Source organism: Nicrophorus vespilloides, unplaced genomic scaffold (assembly GCF_001412225.1).
Source record: "Nicrophorus vespilloides isolate i.1.1-1 unplaced genomic scaffold, Nicve_v1.0, whole genome shotgun sequence".
NCBI classification, from domain to species: Eukaryota; Metazoa; Arthropoda; class Insecta; order Coleoptera; family Silphidae; genus Nicrophorus; species Nicrophorus vespilloides.
Genome location: NW_017096774.1, coordinates 572916 through 600299, shown reverse-complemented (window position 1 = coordinate 600299; position 27384 = coordinate 572916). Strand labels below are relative to the sequence as shown.

General features: G+C 32.0%; 4 protein-coding genes across 7 annotated transcripts in view; 2 read left to right on the top strand and 2 right to left on the bottom strand.

Moving 5' to 3' along the window:
• Window positions 1-5971, top strand: part of LOC108558144 (rho GTPase-activating protein 20-like) — a 52106-nt gene extending 46135 nt beyond the window's left edge. For all 3 annotated transcript variants that reach the window (XM_017914963.1, XM_017914964.1, XM_017914965.1), the window contains 8 exons: window positions 2227-2376; window positions 3639-3854; window positions 3927-4160; window positions 4218-4504; window positions 4646-4851; window positions 4912-5181; window positions 5245-5424; window positions 5483-5971. In XM_017914963.1, coding sequence (XP_017770452.1) covers window positions 2227-2376; window positions 3639-3854; window positions 3927-4160; window positions 4218-4504; window positions 4646-4851; window positions 4912-5181; window positions 5245-5424; window positions 5483-5868 — 1929 coding nt within the window. In that variant the 3' untranslated portion in view covers window positions 5869-5971. The remainder of the gene's footprint in view (window positions 1-2226; window positions 2377-3638; window positions 3855-3926; window positions 4161-4217; window positions 4505-4645; window positions 4852-4911; window positions 5182-5244; window positions 5425-5482) is intronic.
• Window positions 5972-6666: 695 nt separating this feature from the next.
• On the bottom strand, window positions 6667-8713 carry LOC108558100 (pickpocket protein 28-like). Its single transcript, XM_017914908.1, has 8 exons — window positions 8573-8713; window positions 8280-8519; window positions 8126-8231; window positions 7927-8078; window positions 7675-7876; window positions 7353-7623; window positions 6955-7285; window positions 6667-6898 (listed from the first exon to the last, which is right to left on the bottom strand). The coding sequence occupies exons 1-8, from the start codon at window positions 8686-8688 to the stop codon at window positions 6667-6669; spliced, it is 1650 nt and encodes a 549-aa protein (XP_017770397.1). The 5' UTR covers window positions 8689-8713.
• A 1109-nt stretch (window positions 8714-9822) lies between these two features.
• Window positions 9823-10613, top strand: LOC108558137 (protein transport protein sft2). Its single transcript, XM_017914956.1, has 2 exons — window positions 9823-10040; window positions 10094-10613. The coding sequence occupies exons 1-2, from the start codon at window positions 9861-9863 to the stop codon at window positions 10514-10516; spliced, it is 603 nt and encodes a 200-aa protein (XP_017770445.1). The 5' UTR covers window positions 9823-9860; the 3' UTR covers window positions 10517-10613.
• A 58-nt stretch (window positions 10614-10671) lies between these two features.
• The window catches only part of LOC108558139 (EF-hand domain-containing protein D2 homolog), a 17808-nt gene continuing 1095 nt past the window's right edge, over window positions 10672-27384 (bottom strand). The window contains exons 1-3 of one of the 2 annotated variants that reach the window (XM_017914957.1): window positions 24961-25420; window positions 11124-11406; window positions 10672-11062 (exon numbers count right to left, since the gene is read on the bottom strand). In XM_017914957.1, the coding sequence (XP_017770446.1) occupies window positions 10931-11062; window positions 11124-11406; window positions 24961-25130 (585 nt within the window). In that variant the 5' untranslated portion in view covers window positions 25131-25420 and the 3' untranslated portion in view covers window positions 10672-10930. Of the gene's footprint in view, window positions 11063-11123; window positions 11407-24960; window positions 25421-27384 lie in introns of those variants that run through there. The other variant, XM_017914958.1, reaches the window with a different exon arrangement.

Genomic DNA, 27384 nt, shown 5'->3' with positions numbered 1-27384 from the left:
GTGTGTTGTTTTTTCTTCGTCTTCTCTTTCATTCCTGCTCTCGTCTGAGGCTCTCTGCTCGCACACAAACAGTCCGAGGGTCTACGTGACGCAAGTCAACTACGCCCAAAAAAAAGACGCCGCAATTCGAAGCAAGAATGGTGGGCCCTTTTCATAGTGAAAGTCTTTCGCTGTGGATGCGTTGCTGCGTGTGCGTTTGTTATGTAGCAAATGAACATAGAATGGGTCGTGTATCATCCAAAATGAAAATAAAAATTGTATTTAAAGGACGGCCGCATAATTGTTCCCACGTTGGCGTATTCCATCGGCAAAAAGGTTAATAACATTTCTTCGGCAGATGAAGACTTGGATGGAAAAAGATCGTCGAATCAACAAAGAAGGTGTGTCCCGAGATAATGCGGTGATTTCACTTTTAGTTTCCGAAAACGCTCTTTCCAGATGCAAAGAGAACGAAGGAACGAAGCCAGAAAGAAACGTTCGTTGCGTTTATTTTCGCTCGGCAACGAGAGAAAGCTGCATATACCCTTAGGATACGTAGCATGCATGTACACAGGAGACAGATCGGGCCCTGAAATACCCCCCATGAACTGAAAATTACATGTGCACGACCGGTCACGATATTGAAATATACTTGATTCTTTCGGCTCGCGCCTTTATGCAAATACCCACACACACACAACGTAAAAATCGAAACTTTCTTATCCCATTATTAGGGCCTTTCAATTGCGATCAAATGAAACAAAACTCGCATTCAGTCAGTGTTCACTTAACGTACGTCTTTTTAAAATACGTTCGATAATACGTACATAATTATATCAATCGAATATTGATTATTGTCAATGTCAGAATGACACAATGAGTTTCAAAACAACTTAAAAGTTATTGAAAAATAATTGACTAATTTCCATTTGAATGCAACTACCAAATCATTCAAGTTTTAAAATAAATTTCCGGCATAAAGTGTACGTTATTGCGAAAAAGATAGCAAGTACCAAAATACATAAATACTTGCATTTATATGTAAATTCTATGTACGTTTACATGTACATTCGCTTATCGTAGGGCAATTTGTGTACGCATAATGTACGTTAACCGAACGCCAATTGTATTTATTAGCAATTAATATTACGCAAACGCTGCTCGTCTTATTCATATTTAATGGGGAATGTCTGAAATGTCTGGGAGTTTCTTTACGATCTCACAATTTGACGTTATTACAGCATTATGTTCGTATATAGTGGAGCTAATCTTGATTTGCTTAATATATAATGTCGACGATAAAGCGAGGCAAGGCTCTTCGTATTCTCCGTTTGCTCTCTGGTTTAGGAATCATAAAGATTTTTAACTAAACGCTTTCGCATGCCGTTTCCTTCGATGATAAATCACTCCGTGCGCTTCACAATGTCGAGATAGCTTTAATTTTAATGCATCTTAGTTTATGCCGCGAAATAAATACTCGTATAATAATTAAGAGTTCGAGAGGAAATTTCACTATCGTCGTTCACATTAATTGACTCGCAAATAGATAAATTCATGGAAACGCGACAATAAACATAAAGTAGAAACCGATTAGTTGGAGAAAACAATATTAATTCTCTTGGCGGTAACAATAAATTGCAGCTAAAGCGTTTCTAAAGTTATTAAAGCTTTCAAATCAACAACAACAAAAAAGCAAAAATGATGCATTAGATCCAATATTCTTAAGTTGAACGCTCAGTGAACAAGTCGAATTATACGAATTGCGTAGTATTGCAGAAAAATGCGAATGAAAGTTGTGACCAATTAAAGCGTTGCATCTTGAAATATTTCGCGGGATTCAATTAAGTGTGATGCAAAAAGCGAAAAGGAATTTTCGGTTTCGTTTAACATTTTTACCATGTTTCTTACTTTTCTTTTTCTTGTTTTCAACGAGATGAGAGGATAAAAATCAATTTAGATTAGGAACGACTGCATACGCGCGTGTAAAGCAACCTTGTCTTACTTTTTTTTTTAAGAAAGTCTCCTTTCAGAATGCACCTCGAGAAAATATTAACGTCATATGTAATACATAAAACTATTCACTTATAAGATAATGACATCACATATACATGGTTAATGGTTGAGAGGCCGTAACTGTGACCATTATTTATACAACAAAGGACTTTCTAGTCTCGATAAATTCCAATTATTAAAGCTCCAAAGGTGGAAGATTGTTTATTCATCGTGTGTTATTTGTGTCTTTTCCAGGCGGAGAGACTCGCCGATTACGGACGGCTGATCAGCGGATCGCAGCCGTCGCTGGATGGTAGACGGAAGGACCTGGACAGGATCCAGGACCTATTCCCTCATGACTTCCTTTGTCTTCACGCCACCGAACCCAACTCCAGCTACCATGTGGTAAGTACACTTTAACATTGATAATGATGAGGTTCTTAACTTATAGATAGACAAGTTTCTAGAACAGAAAATTTATTTCTTTGAGGTTTTGAAGTTGAGCCAAAAAATATGAATTACATAAAAAAAAGCTGTTACGAGATGAACAGTGAGAACATCAATTTCCTGCTTTATGCAACTGCTCTACGAAATCGTGGGAATAGTTAATTAGCAGATCTAAATTAAAATTAGACGCATTGTTCGTCCCAAAGCGTCTCAATTACATAAACGTCAGGATAATTAAGCAAATTAATAATAAAACCTAGGTTTAACGGTGGTTCGGCCGTGAATTCGCCGGAGCAATTTGAGTTAATTAAAAAGTCTCATGTGCGTATGGATCTGGATAGTCGCTGCCTCACGTGTAGCAGTCGCGAAGAGTGAACATCCTTGAAATCCTTCATAGCGTTTAATAATTGGCTGACTTTCAAAGGCAGGCACATGCACGAGACTGGAGCGAGTTGCAATCGGCAATTAATCCAATTACATGGAACATAGGAGTAGAGGAAAAACTGCAGGACGTGTCAACCTGCGACAAAAAATTAATTGCCGCCCTTTTTTTTGTTGTTGTTGCTGAACCCGAAGGGGTGGATCGAGCGAAGCGCGATCAATCAAAGGTTGGGCTCTGCCTTCAATTTTTTCTTCTTTTTCGTGCCGTGGCCCCTGATGCGTGAACCTTCTACCTCTTTTTTTGTTGTTGTTGTTGTTCCTCTTCTTCTGGTACAAATAAATTCCGATTTTACATAGTCATGTCATACGAGCGAAGGCAGATCTCTTCTGCTCTCGCAGTGAAAAGGAGGAGACACCGAGTTGAATGAGCCTTCGCTGGCTGCAGAGAACGCGCGCGCTCGTTGTGCAACAACAGCACGCGTTTCCTAGGAAGATTAAAAATGTCAAACTGTCTGGAAAGGTGAGGCGATGGAGCACCGAAATTAATTTGTGAGTGCATCTCTCGAGCCGGAGACCCGTTCCTCCATGTCACGGGACATTAGAGCTCCGCTTTTATTTATTAGCGCTCGAAATCCATTCCACTATTTGCCCACTACATATATTCTTATATACTAATGCGTATTGGGAAACAGCATGATTTATTATGATCTATCATTTTTAATTACGCGTAGTGGGCTTTGTTACGCTCGTTTTATTTATTGCGTTCGGATTTGAAACGGTTTAACGCAATTGCGAAACGTTTAACGTTATCGTTGTAATTAATACTTTGTCTCTTTCAGAAGAGCAAGTCTTTTCGGAAGAAGTCGCTGGGCGACTTACATAACTTACACGACCTGTGCCCCTCCAAGATGTGCAATAGGATCTTCTTGGTGGAGGCGCCTTGCGCCATGTCTCTCCCGAATCTGCAGCTAACGGCGAAGCCACGACACCTCTTCCTCTTCTCCGATCTTCTCATCGTAGCCAAACCGAGATCCGGAGGAACGTTCAAACTAAAGGTAAATTTCTATCAAAATACTCAATTTTAATATAACAATTTGTTGATGTTAATCATTTAATCTTTTCTTTAGGAGAGCGTAAGAGTTTCCGAACTGTGGTTATCCCCGTGCCCAGAATCCGATACGGGTTTCTTAATTGGATGGCCGAATCCGGCCCGAACCGTTCTGGTGACATTCTGCACGCAAGCAGCCCGAGATTCCTGGTGGAGGGAACTTCAGCAAGCGTTAGCAGCGCAATTACGATTGGAACCTCCAGTGACTAACATCAAAGTTGTGTATAGGGATCCTTTAACTGGCACGGAATGCGTAAGTTATTTTCACCATGAAATTAGTTCGTTGTTCTAATCTGCTTTTTTTTCACAGTCAAAGACTTTGGGAGTAGGACCTGAGACAAATACCGGAGATATAGCAAGATTGGCGCTAGATGAAACACGGACATCGGAATGGGGTTACACTTTGTACGCGAGGGATAGAGATTCAGCACCTTGCCCTTTGATAGGCTGCGAACGTCCTCATTCAATCCAATTAGCTAGGTTGAGGCAATCCCTGTGCGCCGAAGAAGGTTTCGATCTCACCCACTGCAACAACAACAGATTACCTTGCGATATAGTTTTCGAAATCAAACCCAACTGCAAACCCACTGCGAGAAAGTGAGTAACAATAACATATACATCCACAAATCCTATCCATTCGTATATTAATTTCTCTAATAATTAAGTAATAACATGTGCTTTAATTATAATTGTTGATTATAATTAAAATTACATTAGATTTTTCGATTTTCATTTTAGGACACCTTTAAAATTGTTCAGGAAGAACAGCTGCAGGATATTCGGTGTTCCTTTGCAACGTTTATGCGCAAACAACACGCTTCCTCCTGCAATTAGTGCAACACTTCGCGCCTTGTTTCAGAGAGGACCTCAGACGCAAGGTATTTTCAGGCGTTGCGCTTCGGCGAGAGCTTTAAGGGAGCTAAGAGAAAAAGTAGATTTACAAGGTAAATTATTATTTTTTTAAATGAAAATATAAGTTTTGTAATTTTCTGATTTTGCTTTAGGATCTGCGATTTGTGAAGAAATTTCGTCGACTCCGGCGCTTTTGCTTGCTGCATTGCTCAAGGATTTCTTGAGGAGTTTACCGGAGCCTCTGTTGAGTGGAAACGCGAAAGAATGGTTGAATGTAGCCAGTTCGGGAAGGATTGAACATCTAAGGCGATTGCTTTCGCTGCTGCCGAGAGAAAACCATTTGCTGTTGGCGCACGTCATAAGCGTGTTACATCATATTGCCAAACGTTCGCGTTTCAATTTAATGTCAGCAGCCAATTTAGGTAAATTATAGTTGTTATTGGTTCGTCTTCGCATATATTAAACTCTTTTATTTGTGATCTTAGGTGTTTGCGTCGGTCCGAGTCTTCTGTGGGAGGCAAGTCCGAACGCTCCCATGAGGTCGCTGCCTGCTTTGGTGGAGATGCTGATAGGTCAATGCCAGACGTTGTTTGGTCCTCAGGTCGTATCATTGCTTGGAGAAGTGTCGAGCGACAGCGGAGCTGAAGAATCGGATAGTTTACATTGTAAGTTTGATTTGTGGATTGTAAATGAACGATGATTGATTTTTGTTCTTGTTTGTAGCCTTAGGTCTTTCGTTAGACTCAATGGAATTGTCCAAAGACCAAAAGTCACTAAGCCGTGATTCTGGTTTGACTTTATCCGAGGACGATCGAGATAGTCCTGGACTTTTGTACCACAACGCCACATTCCATCGATCAGATTGGGCGCGACAGGCGGCCAGGATGAGGTCACTAGATAACACCTGGATCGAAGAAGATGAGGCCTTTTGTACGAGTAACGAGAGTTTGTGTGGACCACCGATACCTCCGAGGAGGCCTCCTCCATTACGTCACTTGCCCCCTGTTCATCTTCCACCTCTCTACAGACCTCCGCCACCGCCGCCTCCGACTTACGCTACAGCGCGACTTCTTCTCGTGACGGACGCGGAGAGCGAGAGCTATGTTTGATTCTAGTGCAATCGGTCTGGTGCCTAATGATTTCCCAATATTTGGGATACACACAAATCGTTTATTTTTGTAGTTTTGTACAGTAATTTTTTATAAATACGAAAGCCATATTATATAGTTTATAACTAAATAGTTATATGTATACATGATTTATATATATATTTTTATTTACATTCTTATATTAAATATATGTGTATTATAGTTATATTTCTCCCTTAGTCGGGGAGGGCAGAACGAAGTTTTAATCCAGAAGAAAATCGAATGTACTGATTTGCCCATTGCCGGCATTCGTAATTAATTAATGACATGTATCTTTTTATTACATTTTCTTCTATGTACATATTTCTATTTTTATTACTTTTTATATATTTTAAATATATACAATATATTTACATTATATCCTTTTACATTTATTTCACCAAACATTAATTAGACAATATTTTGATTGATTGCAAAAATTGATCATAATAAAATCGACATAAAAAAATTATTCTGAATCGATTATCCAGACTTAGAACGAAAAGCAAAAATTCTCAATTGAAAAAGGGACATAGGGTCACAAGAAAACAAATCTTTTGATATTTTAATGTGCTATATTATTAGAAGTTCATCTACATAATTTGCTATTATTGTGCAAATAATAATAATACCTTCAGACTGTAATGGATTCTTATTAGCAAATTAGATTTGAATTTGAAAGCATTAAACATCTTCTGTATACAAGAGATTCTAATAAAAAGAATATTTCTATGAAAATGCTACAATATTAAATTATGACGACGAATCAATAAGATTGAATCACGCGTCAAATTCGATGACCTTGTGAATTCGACGTTTACGTATGTTATTTATAAGTCTTAAAGATAAAAAGTAAATAATTTCAACTAGAGAAATGAATGAAAATCCCATGAAAAGTCCAAGCAGACCTCCGCAGTTAGCAAGGAAATCAATTGGTCCATAGAGTTCGTCTCTCTCCGAAGATATGAATTGCATATCCTTGAAGAAAATAACCAATTTCGATAAATAAACCCTGAAATAAAATAATATTCAAAAGTTATATTTTTTCTAAGTATTGTAAAAACAAACTTATCCTTATCGGCTAGGATTGTTTCGTTAAGACCACGGAAGTATTCAGCCCAGTTCCAATCGGCTTGAGATGTTTCAATACTGTAGCTCAATGAAGTGCAACTTGGCAAGCAGTCACATTTGGAACTCCTTGGTTTTTCCTCGTTCTTATCCTTGTTTACAAACTTATCGAAAACACTGTCCAAAGAATCCATGAAACTCTCATTTTTTTGTAACTCCTCATCTTCAATTTCCCTCAGTTTTGTTTCGATTTCATTTGATAGTAACATACTATCTGCATACTTCATGCATCCAAGTTTTCTTGCTCCGCAAATTGGAGTAAATTTCGCATCTGAAATATAAGTAAGTATAACTACTGCAGCGAAGCGGTTTTAGTTTATTTTTCATCAAGTGTTTACGTGGCATATGGAAATCGACGCATTTGCATAAACGAAGTGTGAAGTTTGCAAGACACTCGACCTCGCAGTTTTGCTGGGTATAGATCTTGAAGAAACGAAGGTTCCTTTCATTTGGAAAATAGCATTGCCTCTTTTCTGGTGGGTAGCTCTGCAGTTCGGAGGAAGTGGTCATCACTTCTGGTTTGATTCCTGCCACAACCGCCTGGTTTAGTGGAACGCGGAAATACTGTTGACTTACTCTCGGTACTTCGGCAGGATGATGAAGTAAAATCTAAATTAAGAATTATATATATGTTCTTAAGCATTTTCACTAAAGTTTAACCTTATAGCCTTGCAAGGAATCCCCGCAAATGTAATCCAAATCCTTGTCGTTCGCCAACATTATAACTTGCAATCCCTTTGTTGCTCCCGAAAACAGAGCCCTTCTAGGATACGTATTCTTTTTCACGTTCTTCCCATAACCGTACTCCAAGTTCCAACCTACGGATGACTGATTGTGTTGTAAATAATCCTTAAAAATCAACCTAAAATCTTGGTTTTATCTACAGACAAACTATAGTAAAAGACAACTTACATATCGTCATTAAAAAGCTCTTTCCTATCAAGCATATTAAAAGTGAAGCAAACGCCTTCGTCCGTTAAAATCGGAGTGAAAATCGATTTGCAATAGAACGGCTCACCGATCCAAAAGCAAATCAGAAATACATCTTCATAATTTGGTGAAATCTAAACAAATAATATTATTTAACGCTTATTTATTATTAGTTATTTACATCATCAAAGAAATGAAGGATAGTTTCGTTGATCGTTTTCATCTTCAATAGTGAAATGGCCATCCGTGGATTGCAAATCAACGACAAATACTCCAAAGTTGCAAGCCTACAAATAAGCTCTGTATTTTAACTAAAAATAATAAATTTTACTTACTCGTCGTCATTTAGAGTGCCGTTTAAAGTTTTCAAGTAAAGTTTAGTGAAGTTGAACTCTGATTGTAGGCATTTAGTTTCGGGGCAAATGGTGACTGCAGGAAAAGGGATTTGCCAAATGGGCGTTTGCTTTGTAGCGAAACTAACAATAACTGGAGATCTTTCCCATTTGTTGTAAGTTTTCATGATCAAATACGTGCAGAGACATACCGAGGCTATCAAAGTCACCAACCACCATATTCTAATAATTAATTTAAAATAATCACTGTGAAAAACAAATAATTGATGTAATACTTCTCTGTGTAGCTTCTCTTTTGCTCTCCTAGATATCTGAAGCCATGGATGCTAGTAGCGTTGCAATACTCCGTGAAGTAATTGTTCATCTGGTTTCGGTGTTTTTGGGATAACATCCTTTTATGACCCTTCGTAGGATAATCCTTCTCGTCCATGTTTAAACTGCTACTTGTGCAACATTGATATCGGACTTTTGTTATATAATCCATCAGCTAATTAGCAAAATGTGTCATGCGAAACCCTTCCCTTGGAGCTTTATTTACGATGAGTAAACTTTTCAATTTAATAACCGTACATTTGATAATGAATTTTTTTCATCATTTACTCTTATGTTCTCAGTAAAATTTGAAAAAACCTAACGCGTTATGGGAATGGTAGTTTCATTATTTTTCGATAATGATAAGATCTAATTGCGTATATGGAATGCTAATTGCTGTATTTATGTGTAATTACTATACAGTGGAACTTCGCTTAACGACCAAAATGAATTGTAAAAAACATGATTCGCTTAACGAGGCACGTTTCGCATAACAAGTGACGATGAGATGTCCCGGATTGCACTGTATTTCATTAATTACTTCTTTTTCTCTTATACACGTAGAAATTTTAACAGCAAATAGTAAGAAAACTTAATATTTATGCAGTATTTTGGAGCATGGATTAAAAAAATTACATATTTATAGATGATTGGTTGAACCTATCATATTTTTATTTAGTTTGAAACTAGGTAGCAACAAACAAGAATTACCTATATTTATGGAACAAATATACAAATAATATTAATATTTATTGCAACAAGACAAAGAAAAACGTAATTTTACATTTCAATACAATAGTAATAATGAAACGAAAAGTCTGCTAATACAAAGGACTATTGCCCATAGGTCTTTGTGCCCTATGTACAATTATGTTCATATATACAAGAAATTATAATAATAATTATGTATACATGTTTAAATAATGAGTTTTAATAAACTAACAAAGACTATTAAAAAAATATACAATTAAATTAATCCATGTTACAATCTTCTACATTTATTTAAAGTACTTATAGATAAAAAAAATCATATATATTGAATTTTAAACAATATAAAATTACTTTAAAGATTATAATTCTTGCAATGAATCAGTTAAAAAGTTGTTAATGTTCTGTATATAAAAATGCCTAAGATTATTTCAATTTCTGATATATGCAACTAAACTTGCAAATGAACTATAACCTATTTTGTAGTATTATTTTTTTTAGTATAAACGTCAGATGTTTGTGATAACAATTGAGTTGTGAAATATGGATTTAAAGAAGGACCTCGACCAATATCTGTTACTTCAAAGTAATCAGAAGAAGTCTTTTAAAATTACTTTACCAAATATCCAAAAACCATCCATACTCAACAATCTCCTGCGTAAGGAAGAGCCAGAGGAAGAAGGATGGTTTCAAGAAACAAAGAAATCATGCTGCCCTTCATTGGTAAGTTTAGTTAAATCTATTTTATTAAGTTATTATTTAATTATTATTTCTAGACAAGGATGCAGAGGATTATAGGCTTTGGAGTGTGTTTAGGAATGGGCATTTTATGCTTCACATTATCAGCTATGTTTATACCAGTATTATTATTTAAAGCGAGGAGGTTTTCTCTGCTCTTTACACTTGGAAGCAGTTTCTTCTTAATGAGCTTTTCCTTCCTATGGGGACCCATGAACTTCTTCAAAATGTTGTTTTCCAAGGACAGACTACTCTTATCACTGACATACATACTGACTTTAGTGGCAACTTTGTATGCAGCTTTATCCTATCAGAGTACACCTTTCACAGTGCTTTTTGCTGTTGGACAAGTGATTACATTGTTGTGGATGGTTGTGATAAATATACCTGGTGGGTCTACAGGGATTTCAATGTTTGGAAGGATGTTTTCATATGGTGTTTCGAACACTCTGCCAATTTGAGACAAATTTACTGTACAGCATTTCATGTATATATTATTTATAATGATTTTATATTAAACATTTATCTGACTTCCTCTTGTTTCGTTTTTCCCATGAATACATCCTGTGATTGCTTATATTTTTCTTTGTTTTAAGGTCAATTAATTCAGGGTATATTCTAAATTAAAAAATACTTTAATTGCATTAAAATAAAAAATAAAATTATAATATTACGTCTATCACAATTCATCTCTCTCTTATCATTATATAAAACGTCTTAGTTCCTAAATCTTTACATACTAAATACTGAATTTAACAAAATATAAAAAATGGTTATTTACAAATTATTTGAAGATCATATAAAAAAAGATATTCTTGAAAGAGTGCATCTTAGAACAATTAAATGATACGATTTTTCGGTGCGAGAGCTTCGAGCTATTTGAACAGGGCTGCCGTTTCCAGGAACTGCTGTCTCCTTATCGCCTTCTCCTCCTCCATCTGCTTCCGCTGCTCCTGTTCCTCACGTATTTCATTCTCGAATTTGCTCTTCTTTGATAGCTCGTTAATCTGTAAGCAAACATCTGTGTAAGAAACAGCTTCATGTCAACAAAACAATATCTAAACTTACTTTGGCCTCGAAAAACTCTTTAGCTCCGTTCACTCCAACTTTGTCCACATCCACTTCGGTCAATTTAGCCAGCTGTCCCAATCCAGAATCCGCGTCCAATTCACCAGCTCTGGCCTTTCTGTAAACCAAGAGGAATTCCCTGAACGACAAACGTCCGTCATCGTCCTCATCCACCTCAGCGATCATCCCTTTTAGTCCAATATGAGTCTGAGGCGCTCCCAATACTTCCATCATCCTCTTCAATTCATCCAAAGTCAAATAAGAGTCATTGTTTGTATTGAATCTGCAAGAAAATACAAAAAAGTTATAATTAGCTTCAAACGAATTTAAATAAATCAAAGGTCTCTTTACGTCGCTGTTTACGCATAAACAGTTGATCAAGGTCGAGCAATAATACAAAAAGGTGAGTCAAATCAAATACGGTTTCTTCAAGAATCACAAATTCGCGGTAAATCCAATACTACACATGATTCATTCATTTTTTTTTATTATATCATGATTCATTTTGTCACTTCTGCCGATGAAACTTGCATTGCGTGCAACTCCGAATTAACATTATTAAAAACACACTTTACAAAGCAGGAAACAAATTCCGCTTGTATTAAAATTTCAATTACGCTCGGTATTTCATTAAACTTGTGCTTTATTAATAATAAATATGGAACAGTGCACGAGCGCAATTTATTAAATCGGAATTCTATTTATTGCAATCGAGAATGCTCAATTGCGTTGCGCAACGGCTTCATTCAGCATTCATTAATGCTGATGGTTTTATTTTTAAAACCGAAACACGTGAATTTCCACTTGGAAACATACAAGTGGATGTTGGAATTTACTTTCGTTTAAGAAATATACTTCTTTTATATCTATTTTCTTACATCGTGCAACAAACAAATTCAAATATACTCCAAGATTAAAAATGAACTATTCGAGAATTGAGGAATTAAAATTTATACTACAATAATTATATATAAAAACAGTTATCTGAAATAAATGTTTTCATTCTTTATAATTATGTAATAAAAAATTGAATATGTTTACTAAAAATGTTTAATTTATTGATTCGAAAGCTAAACATAAATTTATTAGTTTGATTCAAATAATAACAGATGTATTTATTCAAATTAAAGATGATTATATAAAACCATTTTGTAGTTTTGTTAAAGGATAACTATTGTTTAACTTTAGAAATGTGTTAAATTTCTAAAAATCATAAATAATTTAACAAAATTCTAATTATAAATAGAAATCAGTGTAAAATTGGGAGTCAAAGATGTGATAAATGGTTAAGTTTTTAAATATTTGGTAGGAGGAAACAAACACATTACTTCAGTGCGTCTCGACTTGGAATGTTCCTAATTGAATTTTGTAATAAATCATAACATCCGCAATTGAAAACAAAAAAATAATGCGAAAGTCACTTTGAAATCATTACCGGTAAGGAAATGTTCTTGCGCTTGATGAAAATCAAAATATGATTAATTGACTTTAAATTTATTGACGTCAATTGAAAGAAAAATCACGTAACATAAGCAAATATTGAATCAATTAAGCGGTAATGGATCGAAGATGATTGATCAAATTTTTCATTAACAATAAACTCATTAATTATTGATTAATTTGAGCAGATGTTGTTTCCGAGGAAACCTTTCCTCCTCAGGATTATTAATGCGACGAGTTTCATTGATGCACGTTTTCTCGACGATAAATTTTATTTTGACCCAATGTCATTAACAGGCCTTTTGCATCTTCTTGTAGAAGATACAAGCATGTGAAAGCTTATTAGAGTTATCGATTTGCATAGTGTTAAAAGATTTGCGTAACGTCGCATGATCTCTCCGCTGTGAGAAGTGTTAGAGATCTCCTGTGAGAAACTCCCATCCAGAGGAATGTGTATAATTGGAGTTTTATTTATATCTATATACACACATAAACACATATTCTTGTATATAATTAGTGCACTTGGTTGGGGGGAGACCGATTGTCTCCCGCATCGTTTCCAATTTAGAAAAGCACACAATGGGGGTTGTTACATAATCGCCCTACTACCAGGAATTGATTTCGTTATGTTGATGCGTGTTTCTGTGCGCGGTTATTTTTAGGCTTCAGCTTGGATCAATCGACGCCGCCACCGCCGCATCTGGGAGCCCTTTCTGGCCCAGTTTTCCTCTCAACTGCTTGAAACTCCATCGATTGTGGAAGACCCGCGCGCGGTTAAGAAAGGTCATGTAGGTCACCTGGTTAAATTACCACTCGATGTCCTTTGATTTCGAGCGACTCACTTGACCTTTAAAATATTGTTACGTTTATTTATTTCCCGCCTCTGACAATGAAACTCCTATTGCATTCTGCATATTAATCAAACACTTAACCCATTTGTGTTTTACTACTTGTTTTTCTTTTTAATTCTTCGACCGTTCCAACATACACACCTATGGATAATATCAAATTCCTCATTTTGAAACAATAACAATTATTGTAATATTTAATCCATCTTCATAATAATTTAAAGTTCATTATATCTTTCACTAAAAGGTGTGAAACAATGCAATATTTTACTTTCGGAATATTTTCAATTCATTTCTTATTTTATCCGAGTTTACAATATCAATAAATACTCTTAACACGAATTAATTTGTTACACAATAGGTCTAAATACCAAGTAACTAAATTGCAAGAAGCGATTTCAATTACTCAACGCTATTGATGACTAAATAAAGAAAAAGAGCATAGACTTTGTCAAATAGAACTAAATAAAAACTTTATCCCTTTCTTCTTTCAATACATTTAAATTTTAGATGCATTTTACAACAGTTTCTACGTTGTTCAGTTTCTTTAATTTGAGACTGTTTGAAACTGAACTAATCAAGGACTTTAAAACCGCACAAAAAGAAACATGGTGTGTAAAAAACAATAATTTATGTTTAAAAAAAATATGTTTGTGTGCTAATTTTGTATAATTTAAATCTTAGATGCATTTTACAACAGTTTCTACTTTCTTAAAGCTGATGATGATAAAAGTAGTATTGAATAGAAAGTATTATTGTTTTCAATTTTTATATTAACTTTTATTAATTTTATAAACTTGAATTATCAAATGAAAATGGACAATTTATATTTGCATTCAAATTGTTGAAATATTAATATTGTCATTGATTTCAATCTTAATCATAATATTTTTTATAGTGATCTAGATTCTAGAAAGTGCATTTTTTTAAAGTGTTTATAGCCATGACCGTTTTATTGAACTGAATTAATTTTTAATTCTATATTATAAAATGAAAATTTTGTTAGGAAAATCATAATAGAAATTATCTAAAAACAAGCACATTTTATAGAAAAAAAACTTGTTTATAATTCTTACTTCATCATTGCTTTGATTCACTTTGTATTAAATGTAGTAAACGAATATATTTATATTTTGCTCTAGATCTATCTGTAGACTACTTTCATCTTTAATTGATGAAAAGTGAAGGTCATCAGTTAAACTTAAATTGAATGTATTAATAAGTTTGAAATATCTAGTTTTGCAAAGTATTAACAGTGGTTTACAGCAGGAAAATGACGTAAATTCGCGTTCTTTGTATATACTATAACCATTTCAACGCGTGATTATTTCCAGCCGGAAGGATGTTGATGCTTGTACAACGGCTCGAACCCTCCTGTGCCATTTTAAAAATAGGCGGAAACAGAAAACCGTTTTCCCGTCGATACAACTGCGTTTCCTCCGACAAGCTATTTCTGTTCGAACTTATTCACACGATCCAAACTATTTATAGAATAGCTATTAATTACGCGATTAATTAATTTTGATTTTCCTTTCGTTTTAAGCGGAAAAGAGAAAGATAGACTAAAAGTGAACAATCGTCAACGAAACCTTCTTTGGAGACAAGCCTTAATTCCTATTAAAACAATATCCGTAATTATCCATTGTTAGAGCAAAACTTTCGAAAAATTTGAATCGGATTATGGGTCGCATATAGAAACGTGGGACAATATATAAATATTTTTTTTTTGTTTCATTTTTTAAATTAAATTGTATTTTCTGTAAATTGATGCAAACTATTTACATAAGTTAACTAAAGCAAAACGATTTGGTCATCGACCTTAAGATGTTAATATTTATGTGTAATAATAAATGATGAGTGTGCGTAGATTTTATTATGAGCTGGATGAATAATATCCAGTCTTTGTACAATAACTCCGGATATTTATGATCTGAAAATTAAACTGAAAAGTCGATTTAAGGATATATGAAAAACAGACTAGTTTGAAGACGTGACTGTAATATTAAATATATATACAGTGAAACCTCGCTAAACGAACACCTCGCATAACGAGCAAAATGAATTGTAAGAAAAATGACTCGCTTAACGAGCGACGTTTCGCATAACGAGTGACGATGAGAAGAGAAATTCCGCATTGCGCGCCTGCTACATCATTTTTATGAAAAGCAAACCAAGTTATACTTTGGGAAAACGTGTTTCACTATACGGAATTCCGGAAATTTTGGAACGGATTAAACTCGAGCTTCCACTAGTTTGTTTTTATTTGAATGGAGTTCCCCAAGGTAGTCTTATTCGACTTATCTTTTATTTCATTTACACATAACATTTACTATTAGCAAAGTTTTTCAAATTAGAAAAAATACTTTGTACTTGTAAATATATTAATACATTTAGAATTGAAGAAAATATTGAAAAGTCTCTAAATTGAAATTCAATATTATTTCTTCTCTTATACTTCAATTTGGTACACCAACTTGTATAATTTTGAATCAATGAGGTGAAAAGACCATATTTTTATTGTGTAACAATGAAAAGAAACTTTAAGAAACCTTGTATAGTCCGGATAATAGGTTACTCCAATATCCTGGACTATTTGAAACTGAATTAATCAAGGACTTTAAAACAACAGAAAAAAAGACAGTAATTAATGTTTTAAAAAATAAGTTTGTTTACTAACATTGTAGAATTTTTCAAACCGGACTAATTGAAGCCGAATTTCTGTAGTATAAAAGAATAACTAGTGTTATTATATATGCTTCTACGTCATTCATTGATTTTTCTACGATGTTGTAGAAAATTTATTAGCAAAGGAGGTAAATATTGATTAAAGGTTTGTTACTCAATATCGGTTTCTGAGAATGTATGGGAATGAGGAGTGCTATAATATATAGTTTTGTTTAAAACTATCACTAATAGGAATGGAATCTATATGTTTGTCCTTCGTGACATGTTAAATTCAGGAAGAAGATGTGAGTCAGGAAACAGTTATCACATTAGATTGAGCATAGAAATTAATATTGTCAACAGGAAAAAACATATTTTTTTTTCAGGTAGATTCAAATTAAATATAATACATATAACTTTTCGTGTAAACATAACGTGATATAAATATTTAGAAAAATTCTTTCTATTCTTACATAATGTTTACATCTACATATATAGCAATACCTCAAATAGAGCAAGTAATCGATTCTGTTTCAAACAGTCCGGAATATTGGACTGCTTGAAACAGCGCAAACAGAGAGTTATTATGTAAACAAAATAATTTTGTGGACTATTTTTTTGGAATTTATTTATATTTTGCTGAATTAAAATTTAGTTTTTTTTTTAATTTCAAATTGTACTATAGTGAATCCGTAAAGTAAAATAAGATATTAAAAAAAAACGCAACATTTTGTATTAATTAATATTTTTTGTAAGACAATTGCCTCATACATTTTTGGGTGCATCTTATAGTCCAGTATGTATATTAAAACCTATTTTTTTTAAAGTAAATAATTTAAAGCAGAGTTTACCAAACTAAGTTCCGCGAAAGTTAATAGGTTTTCCGTGAAGATTTCAGGATTTACGAAATGTTGCAGGAAAAGTTTGGAAAACCCTGATTTAAAGTAACAATTAAAATAACTGAGTCAGATTCTGTTAATGTTAAAATAAATCAATGGAACACCTACGGCTTTATTAAAGTGCAATTAGATTGACATCGAGTCCTGAATCATTCCAACAAAGAAAATAATAATGATATGGCTAACGGGGTTTTCGTCCTATTTACTTTCACGTATGCGACTCCGCTGCAATTAACAAGCCATTATCCAATCCAATATTGTTAATAACATAATATTCGAATCATTTTTTTTCCTGTTCGTTATAATAGCACACAGTGTTTACGCTCTACTTCTCCCATTGACCCACGATTTCGCTTCCGTTTATTTATTTTATTTTTTCCATCCTCCTCAAAATAAACAAATAATACAAAATGCATAGCACATATCGCGCATTTAAATAATGCATGAGCAGATTTTTTTTAAACCGTAGAAATCTTCGCGATTAGAACGGAATAATGTCTGTGTTGACAGAACTCCTCCGTTACGAAAGGTTCCTTATCTGGACGAATGTTGCTTTAAGATATTTTATACATATAAAAAAACAAGTCTGGAAAGTATATGTGTATGTGCATAGAGATCGATGGCCCTGAAACCGTTTGAGTTATGTAACTTGAGTAAATATTATTGAAGATCGCCAAATTTAGAAGAAGTGTTGACACTTTGGCATGAAAAACTAATTATATATTATTTTTTTAGTTTTGTGATAAACTTTTTGATATTGTGTGTGTGTGTACGACTTCACAATTTCCAGTACGTCAGAGTCGGTTGATAAATTCGATGATAAACCCGTTTAATCGTGGACAAAATGAATGTTTTGTAGAAGAAATTCGAGATGTTTTTTATTTACAGGCAGATTATTCGAGGCAAACGGTAATTTGTTGGGACAGATATCGCATCCTTTGTTAGTCATACCACAAGATAACTTCTATCAGTGGTTTGCTATGGCAACTGTTTAATGATAATAACATTAAAGAATCCCACTAATTTATATAGTTTATTTAAAGACAAATATAATCAAAGAATTTCACTTTACTGTTATCATTGATGACTTCAAATACATTTATTTAGCCTTTTCTTTTATACTCTTAACAAGCTTTTCAAATTTATGGAAGAATTTTCAGGAAAATAAAAATGTAATGCTCTATCTCTATAATATAATATAATTTCTATGTGATTCTTAAAGTGTGGGTCCTTGGGGGCCACATGGGGTCGCGTAAAATATTTTTGTTTTTCTACACATACACATTCTTCGGGGAGTCGCAGAAACTTTTTATGTCCAAAAGGCGACCAAAAAAGTTTGAAAATTACTGCTCTATATATAATATTGTGATTATTATATAAAAGTTTGTATTTATTTGACTGGAGTTCCCCAAGGTAGTGTTATTGGACTTATCTTTTATTTCATTTGCACATAAAATTTACCATTAACAAAGTTTTCCAAATTAGAATAATTGGAATAAGTCTATAAACTTACTTATAAATATAGTAATACATTTAAAATTGAAGAAAATATGGAAAGGTCTCTAAATTGAAATTATTTGATTCTCTTATACTTTAATTAGGTACACCAACTTGTATAATTTTGAATCAATGAGGAGAAAAGACCATATTTTTTTTGTGTAATAATGAAAAAAAACTTTAAGAAACCTCACATAGTCCGTATAATAGGTTACTCCAATATCCCGGACTATTTGAAATTGAATTAATCGAGTACTTTAAAACCGCGGAAAAAAGACAATAATTTTCAGGAAAATAAAAATTTAATGCTCTATAATATAATTTCTATGCTCTATAACAGTGATTCTTAAAGTGTGGGTCCCTGAGGGCCACATGGGGTCGCGTAAAATATTTTTGTTATTCTACACATACACATTCTTCGGGGAGTCGCAGTTTGAGAATCACTACTCTATAATATAATATTTTGATTATTATATAAAAACCATAAAATTATTTAAGTTGGTATTCTCGTATTCAAAGTTAGCAATTGACTCCAAAATAACCAATAATTACCAACTGAACATTAAAACAATAAATTGGGTAGTTGGTAATTCTGATACATAATTTTATCTCATGTCACCTCTTGTGTGTTTTCAATATATTATGTAAATATTTATTCAAAGAATCCTTGAGGTATAATCCTTTACATCTCCAATAAATACAAGAATATTATTAAGTAAGAATTTATTTTTTCATTATTTATTTTATTTTGAAAATACTATTTAATGAATTTCTATTCATAAATACTTTATCAATTTAATATCAAAAACAAAACGGAATTCGACGTAATCATTAAGTCTAGATCTTATTACATAAATTACATAATACAATGGATGGGTTTTGATAAGAAAGTGAACCGTTCAGCAATTATGTTGGATAATGCAACGAACAAATATTGAAGTAGTGTACGGAGGATCAAGATGCCGTAAACTAGATACGTATCATATTTGCACATCGTTACAATTATCTGAGCACCGCTGATGCGGCACAAATACATGATTATCTAAGAATCTGAAATCTCAAACTTCTTACAACAACCGTGGAATTTGAAAAAATCTTATTACCAATATTGAAGTTCTTATGCGAGTATGAAACTGACGTAAACTGGATATGTATCATATTTGCATACATTGTTTAATTCTGGATCATTGATCAGGTATAATTAAGTATTTGAAATCTTAAACTTTTCGCATAACTTTGTAATTTAAGAATTATCTAAAATTATCTATGGATATTTGTGGAGCAAAAATCTTAAAATTTTTCCAAAATAATAGGATTTTTGATTGAAATTATCAATAATTAAGTAGTATAAAGATGTTGTAAATTAGATACGTATCATATTTGTAAATTGTAAAAAATAAATTTTATATAAGAATCTGAAACTCTTCCCATAACCAACGAATTAATGATTTATAAGATCGCCATTACCCAAAATTGAAGTAATAAATGTTTATGAAGATGTAGTAAACTTGATACGTATCATATATGCAAATCGTTAAACTTTTATGAAAGAATCTAAAATCTTAAAATTGTCCCACAACCAAGGAATTTGTGAATTACAAAGATGTCCTAAATTAGATACTATCAAGTAAATTTGATAACTATTACATAAGAATGTAAAATCTCAAGAGTATTTTAATAACCAAATAATTTGTGAATTCGAAATTCAATTACGAATATTATTGTACGAAGTATTAAGATGCCGTAAATAAATGATTATCTTCGAATCTGAAATCTTAAACTGTTCCCATAACTATAGAATTTTGGGAATGTAAAAATGCCACGCATACCAGCGATTTCTCTCTTCGGAGCGCTTCAAATAAAAATCGGCTTTACCAGATTTCGGGATGTCCACTTCTTGGTCCACCGATGGAGCGAGAAGAAACACGAGATGCCATATTAATTTGTATCTGGAGACGAAGAGGATGAAGAGAAGGAGGAGAGGTCGAAGAGAGATTTTTAAGGACCGTTCGTCGGGCTAAAATTGATTCTTTGTCGGAGCCCCGTTTCGACATACCAACGCGTCGCCGTTGAAAATATTTTCTACCTGGGCCCATGCAGCGGGTATTATTTCTGTACTAACAGCACTTCTTGCTTCCGAAGAAACATCAACCTCGGAGAAGTTGAAGGAAGCAAAACGAAAGAAGAAAAACAAGGAATAGTAGAAGAAGAAGAAGCAAGTATCGACAATGTAAATTCCGTATATTATAGAGTACAATCGCGAAGATAGGAAATGAGGCAAGCTCTGATTTTTCGATTAGCAGGAAGGAAACTGTGGTCGAACAGTAGAAAATGTGAAATCCGAATCGACGTTTTCACCGAACGCTATCGGATTACCTTATTACATGATATTATAATATATAAATAGAAAACACGTTATTTCTTTTTTCTTATATTGTTAATTTAATACGATTTCAAGAATGAAGAACTGTATTAAGAACAATGCGAAGTGTAGTCATTACACTAACTGTTCCTTCATCATTCCGCACCTCGCTAATTGTTCTTATTTAGCGTTGAAGCGAAATAAGCGTATTCCGAAACGCAAGCATTTAAATCCGGAATAATCCTCAACGAGTTTAACTAAATCGCATTATACAGTTTCTCGCTTTTTGATTCTATTCGTTCCTTATACTTTCGTAGATTTACTTTTATATTAAGAACAGTTACCTCAAATCCAATTCAAACTTATTTTTTTAGTTAACCAATTCAAATAAACTTAGTCTAAATTTTAGACTTATACTAGATTATGAAACGCACATAATTAATTCATAGCTGATAACAAAATGCGTTTCTATCATTGATTTATGTCATTTTCAGTTATCTTTCAGACAATTTATTGCATGCTTACCAATTGATTATGTTATCATTACAAAAAAAAACAAAATTTGGTAACATTTTTTTTGTCAATTTATGAGTTTTTGTTAAGAAATTCAATCCTTACTAAAGATTTATCAATTTAATTATGTATTTTGTAAAAATTACAGATGATTTATTAGTAATAAATTAAAAAAAAAAGATTACCGCAATAGAAAATAATATTTAATTTTCTTAAACTGTAAATAAATTAACAATTAAACTGAATAACAAATTATTTTTTCAGCTATAAAATATCCATTCGAACAATGCGATTATATAATAATAAGTTTAGATAATGCGGTTTTTATTTTTTTTTTGTTTCTAGTGTTATAGGATGTGCATAAACGTTGTATCCTACTTCAACGGCCGAAGACCTAAATTGTTTTTTATTATGGAGCGTATTTATTTTAAATTGTGTTTAATTATTTTCAATTCGCGTTTATTACACCGCGTTTTATGACAATCTGTCGTTTCCACTGACTATTTACGTTAATTACTTATGTAATTGATGATGTTTTTTTGTTTTTGTTTTGTTGTTTATAGCTTCAGCTTTTTACCTGTTAAAGAATACGGAATGTAGAATCTCATTATAATGAGTTGTATGTTGGTTGTAAATTGGTGGACTACTGTGGCTGTCTATCATCATATATACAATTGTCTTAATAAAACTACTTACAGTTTTCCTTTCACACAAATTTCAATTAAAGTTTATAAATAATATATTTAATGTACACTTATTCATGATAATATTTGTCAATAGACAATTTTTGTAAATTTTACAGTAAAAGTACATTTTTTTTCTCTAAATACGACACGTTTCTTTTATCAAATGAATCAGACTTTACTTAAATTATTTAAGGTTTAATATATTCATAAATTTTATACAAATTACAAAGAATTTAGATAATTATGAAAGATTTCTGAGAACTTTTAACGTTGAAATATTGAAGCATCTAAAAAATTATTGACTATTTCGAAATCTATAAAATAACACTAACTTATATATTATTATGTATTTATATAATATCAGAAGTGAATAGAAAAATTAATTAGATATAAAATTTTATTTCGTTAAAAAATATCTTTTAAAAACTGAATGTTGTTCTCATATAAGACTACTTTTAATTATAACCTTGATTGGATTTAATTAGTTAATTAAAGAGGAAATAAACATGCTCTTAATTAATGGTAATTTTAACTGAATATTCACTCAATTATACATTTGGAGATGCAAATAATAACAAAATCTTTACGGTTGCATCAATAAAACAACAAACAACGAAAACTTGAAATTTAAATGTTAATTTCATTGCTATAACTGTGAGTAAATTAAAATATTTCTTATTATTTTCTTCCTACTGCGTATAATGTTATTTTTGTATAATAATTTTAATTGGTAATGATTACTTTTTATCTGTAATTGTTAATTGCAGAGTAAATAAGTTATGATGAACGACCAATGAAGATTGCCTGCAATTTAATTAAAAACAATATTTTATTGAACTGTTACAAGAGTATTGACTCAATAATTTCTCACAATTTTTACGAAATAAAAGCAATTTCATATTGACTCTCCAAATTTTAATTGTTTGTTTAAAATTATCATTTCAAAAGTTAAGCAACGAATGGATGGAAAACTTTATAGTAGTTTAATAAAACGGAAACGATTTACAATGGTTGATAGACAAAATCTGCTAAGAAAATAAGTTCTTAGCTGTCTATAAAAAACACATGCATTCAAAATAAAATAAACAGGTATAATTCTTTTATTCGTGTTTTCTTCGGATTTACCTGACATCGTATAAAGCAGTATTCCGCATTTAATCTAAACAAGGATCTTTTTACACTCGAGTATATGGAAAGAAAAAAGTTTTCATTCTATTAATAAATCCTCGTGAGATTATCGAGCGTTATTTCATTGAACTCAGCAAATAAAAGTTGATATTTTATTGAACAACAGCAGTTTTCAATTACACTGATACTAGGATATAAAATCTGTAGATAAGGATTAATTACATAAATAATCTGGCGAATTGTGCTAAATCCTGGTTCATTTTTTTCAAACTGATTCTAATCCAATTTCTTACATCATTAGGTTTTCATAATTAATTATATTTTTACTTATCTGTAAAATAAACTAGTAAATTCTACAAAATTTAAACAATGTAAAGAGAAAATATATGTAAAGAGAAAAAAAACAGTGGATTTCCATTTATTTATCACAAATTCCTTGTTATTCATGATAAAATTGTTCATTACGTAATTCAAAACACAATGAGTTACGTATATTAAATAGTTAGATTAAACAAAATCTTTAGATTTGTATATTTTCTGTTTGTTAATGAACAATGGTATCTTGTTACATCATTGATTATTATAAAATCAATGTTAATCTTTCAGGAAAATCATAAAAAAAACGTTTCAATAATATTTATTATCAATATTCTATAATATTTTAATGTCCTTTGTAATATATATTTTAGAAAACATGAATAATTAATAGGTCATGTCATTGGTTTTCCATTTCTAATCAGACGTTTCTACGATTATTCACGATAATCGATTTTTGATGAAATGGGAAATAAATTTGAAATCATTTCATTTCTTGTAATGACTCACATTGAAATGAATATTAAATTAGAAAAAAACATTCAAAAAAACTTCGTTTATTGTTCGAATTGGATATTAATTGATCTTTAAAAGACATGAAATTAATGATTAATTTATATTTTTATTGATAATTTTCTTAATTAGTTACTTTAGAGAGAAATTCGTTGTGATTTGTAGAAATCGTATTATTTTGTTTTGGAACGTTTCAAATTGCTATTAATGACATTTTATGAAGAAAACAAATAAGTTATTATTAAAAGTTAATTACTCATAATATTGTTTATGGTTCTTATTAAATTGATTGGAAATCAATGCTGATTGTTAGAAGACATTCACTTCTTTTTTTATCATTAATTAATGGATACAATTATTGTTTGTTTATACTTTTTGATGAATTTATTGAAACTAATTTGTAATTTTGAAGAGAAGAAAATATTGTTTAAAATAATTATTGTTTCATGATTATTGAAAGAAATATTCAAAAGTTACATTATAATTATTGAATTATAGTTAAAATAATGATTTTGTTGTTTTTGGTAGTTGTTATTTTTTTAAAGTAATTAATAACTGTTGTTATTAGAACTTCATTTGTATCTTTCTTACTGTTAACTATCTTTGAAAAGTAAATCAAATTTAAAATTTTAAGCAAGAACGGTTTAAAGTTAACTATGTTCCATATTGGTGAAATAAATTGTTAATAAGTTAAAGTCAATTGTTATGACTTAAAGTCAAGAAGAAATAGTTTAAAGTTAATTATAGCAACTTTTTTTGTTATTGTAATATTGTTAATGTGTTTGTTAAATATATTTTTTGTTTAATTAAATGCAATTTAAAGGTGACTCTATAAAGTTTAAAACAAAAAACTTTGTGTTAAACTTTAATGTTTTTAAACGTTTGCATTTGTTTCTTACTGCAGTTCTGTGGTTTAGAATCGATTGTTATGTGACTTAAGGTCAAGAATGAGAGAACAAAGGTGCGACTTACTTCTTGAAGGTAGTTTCGTATTGCTTAATTTCTTTCCTCGTGAATTCGTGGAACTCGGTGTAAACATTCACCACTTTGTACTTGAGCTGTACTTCGTGTCCGTTGTCGAGGGCGTCGTTGATCTCTTGTCTCCTGATGAGGACGGAGTTTAGCTCGGAATCTGCAGACATGTTCGAAGTCCTGGATGCCTGTAGGTAGGTAGATGAGGTGGTATGAATACAAGTGTGATCGTACTGGTCTGGTGCTGCGAGCACGTGTTGTCTTGAAGGCAGACTGCGTGCGTATGGTATACGAATCGTTCGCGTTGGATGGTGGAGTGCCTGTTGTAGTGGTGGTGCTGTGCCTGGATTCGAGCGCACACTATACTATCTGTGTTATTATGATGTCCTGAAGCTGCGGTTCGGTGCGGCGCGGTGCAGTGCGGTACGGTGCGCAACTCTCCTCCACCTCCGTTATCTGCTCAATGAAAGTAACGTGAACGCATGCATTTGCTGGCCTCTCTTTCTCTTCAGGTCTCACAGAATGCATTATTATAACCCGTTTCCAGCATGAGTAATGCATATTTATTATCAAGTTTACTATACGACACGAAAGCATTCGAAAGGGGTTCGAAACATGTTCTATCCCTCTTCAACTCGCTCTTCTCTACCTCCTCTCTTCTCTTTGCTTTTGGAACTGTTCCCTCTGATAGCGTGCATTCGTTGTTCTCCTCCAAGGTGAATGTCTCTCTAGCACCAATAAAAATCAATCACGTCAATTATCGGAGATTAATCTTTATTGAATCATTGCCCTTTATTCTATTCTTGGTGAAATTTCTCTTTCTGTTACCAGTCCTCACTTTTGCTTTTTTTATTGTTGTTTATTTTGCATCCATCCACGTTCATTGCAAATACTAATTGAATTTGTAACCATTTCACAACAAAAATGTAATCCTCACAATATGAAATATTAGTAACTGGTATAAGATTAAATCCTATTCCCACTATATGTGTGTTGTGAATATTCACTTTTGCTTATTGTTGTTGTTTATTATGCAGACATCCACGTTCTTTTCAAATACTAATTGAATTTGTGACCATTTCACAACAACAATTTAATCCACATAATATGAAATATTAGTAACTGGTATTAGACTAAATCCTATGTGTGTTGCGAATCTTAACTTTTGCTTTTTTTTGGTTATTACGCAGACATCTAAGTTCATTGCAAATACTAATTGAATTTGTGACAACAATTTAATCCACACAATATGAAATATTACTAACTGGTATTAGAATAGAATTACAATTATTAGAACTTTATTCCCATAATATATGTGTGTTTTCAATCTTCACATTTACTTTTTATTGTTGTTTATTATGTAGACATCCACGTTTATTAAATATGTTACCATTTCACAACAACAATTTAATCCACACAATATGAAATATTAGTAACTGGTATTAGAATAAACCCTATTCCCATAATTTAAGTATGTTGTCAATTTTCACTTTTACTTTTTGTTGTTGTTTATTTTGTAGACATCCACGTTCATTGAATTTCTTACCATTTCACAACAACAATTCTTATTTAGAATATTATTAAATATAATTCTTACAATTTTTTTTGTTGATATTTTTGCTCATTGCAAATATTCATTGAATTATATAACTTATTTAAAGTTTTTTAATCCATATGATTTCAAACATTGGACAGACTCAACCCTATTCCCAGAATCGTTGCGTTGTCCTATTTTTTTGTGTAGACGTCTACACGTAATACAACTATAAATACTAATCTAAGATCTAAGACCATTTTACTACACATATGATTTGGAGCTGTAGACAGATTTAACCCTATTCCAAGAACTATTCAACTCCTGAACTATTATCATCTGGAGGCTAAGTTTTCCCTTGTTTGTTTACGTTATTCTCCATTTAGCAGATACACAACAGAAAACAGTGATAAGTGGCAATGAATAAAAAACAGTCCACTGATTTTACATTATTACTACTTTAAACAAGCCCTAATTTTCTAATAAATATTACATATCTACTAATAGAAGCATAACTTTAAAAGTTACATCACAATAAGTTTACACTTCTTTATTTAGTTTATACAGCAATTGGTATTTACAAAACTCAATCAAATTTCGTGAATATTTTTAATTTAATACATAAATTTATATCTAATAATAAAAAGAATAATATTCTTATAATATTTCATGTCTGTGAAAATAAAGTTAACACTAGATTATTTATTTACAAAATATTACAAATCCATGATTAAAAAAAGAAATCAGTAGAATTAAAATATAGATTTAGATAAGTCACAGCTCTATCAATTAATACTTTCTGATTGTTTAAATTCAAGGACATAGCTGATTAATACACTTTGAATGAGTCTTCTAAATATGATTATAGAAATTAAACTATTTAATCTGAA

Coding starts and splice junctions, on each gene's coding strand:
- LOC108558137 (XM_017914956.1), top strand. CDS start 9,861: ATGGATTTAAAGAAGGACCTCGACCAATATCTGTTACTTCAAAGTAAT. Junction 10,041..10,093: donor AATCATGCTGCCCTTCATTG/GTAAGTTTAGTT, acceptor TATTATTTCTAG/ACAAGGATGCAGAGGATTAT.
- LOC108558100 (XM_017914908.1), bottom strand. CDS start 8,688: ATGTTATCCCAAAAACACCGAAACCAGATGAACAATTACTTCACGGAG. Junction 7,877..7,926: donor GAGCTTTTTAATGACGATAT/GTAAGTTGTCTT, acceptor CCAAGATTTTAG/GTTGATTTTTAAGGATTATT. Junction 6,899..6,954: donor ATCCTAGCCGATAAGGATAA/GTTTGTTTTTAC, acceptor ATTTTATTTCAG/GGTTTATTTATCGAAATTGG.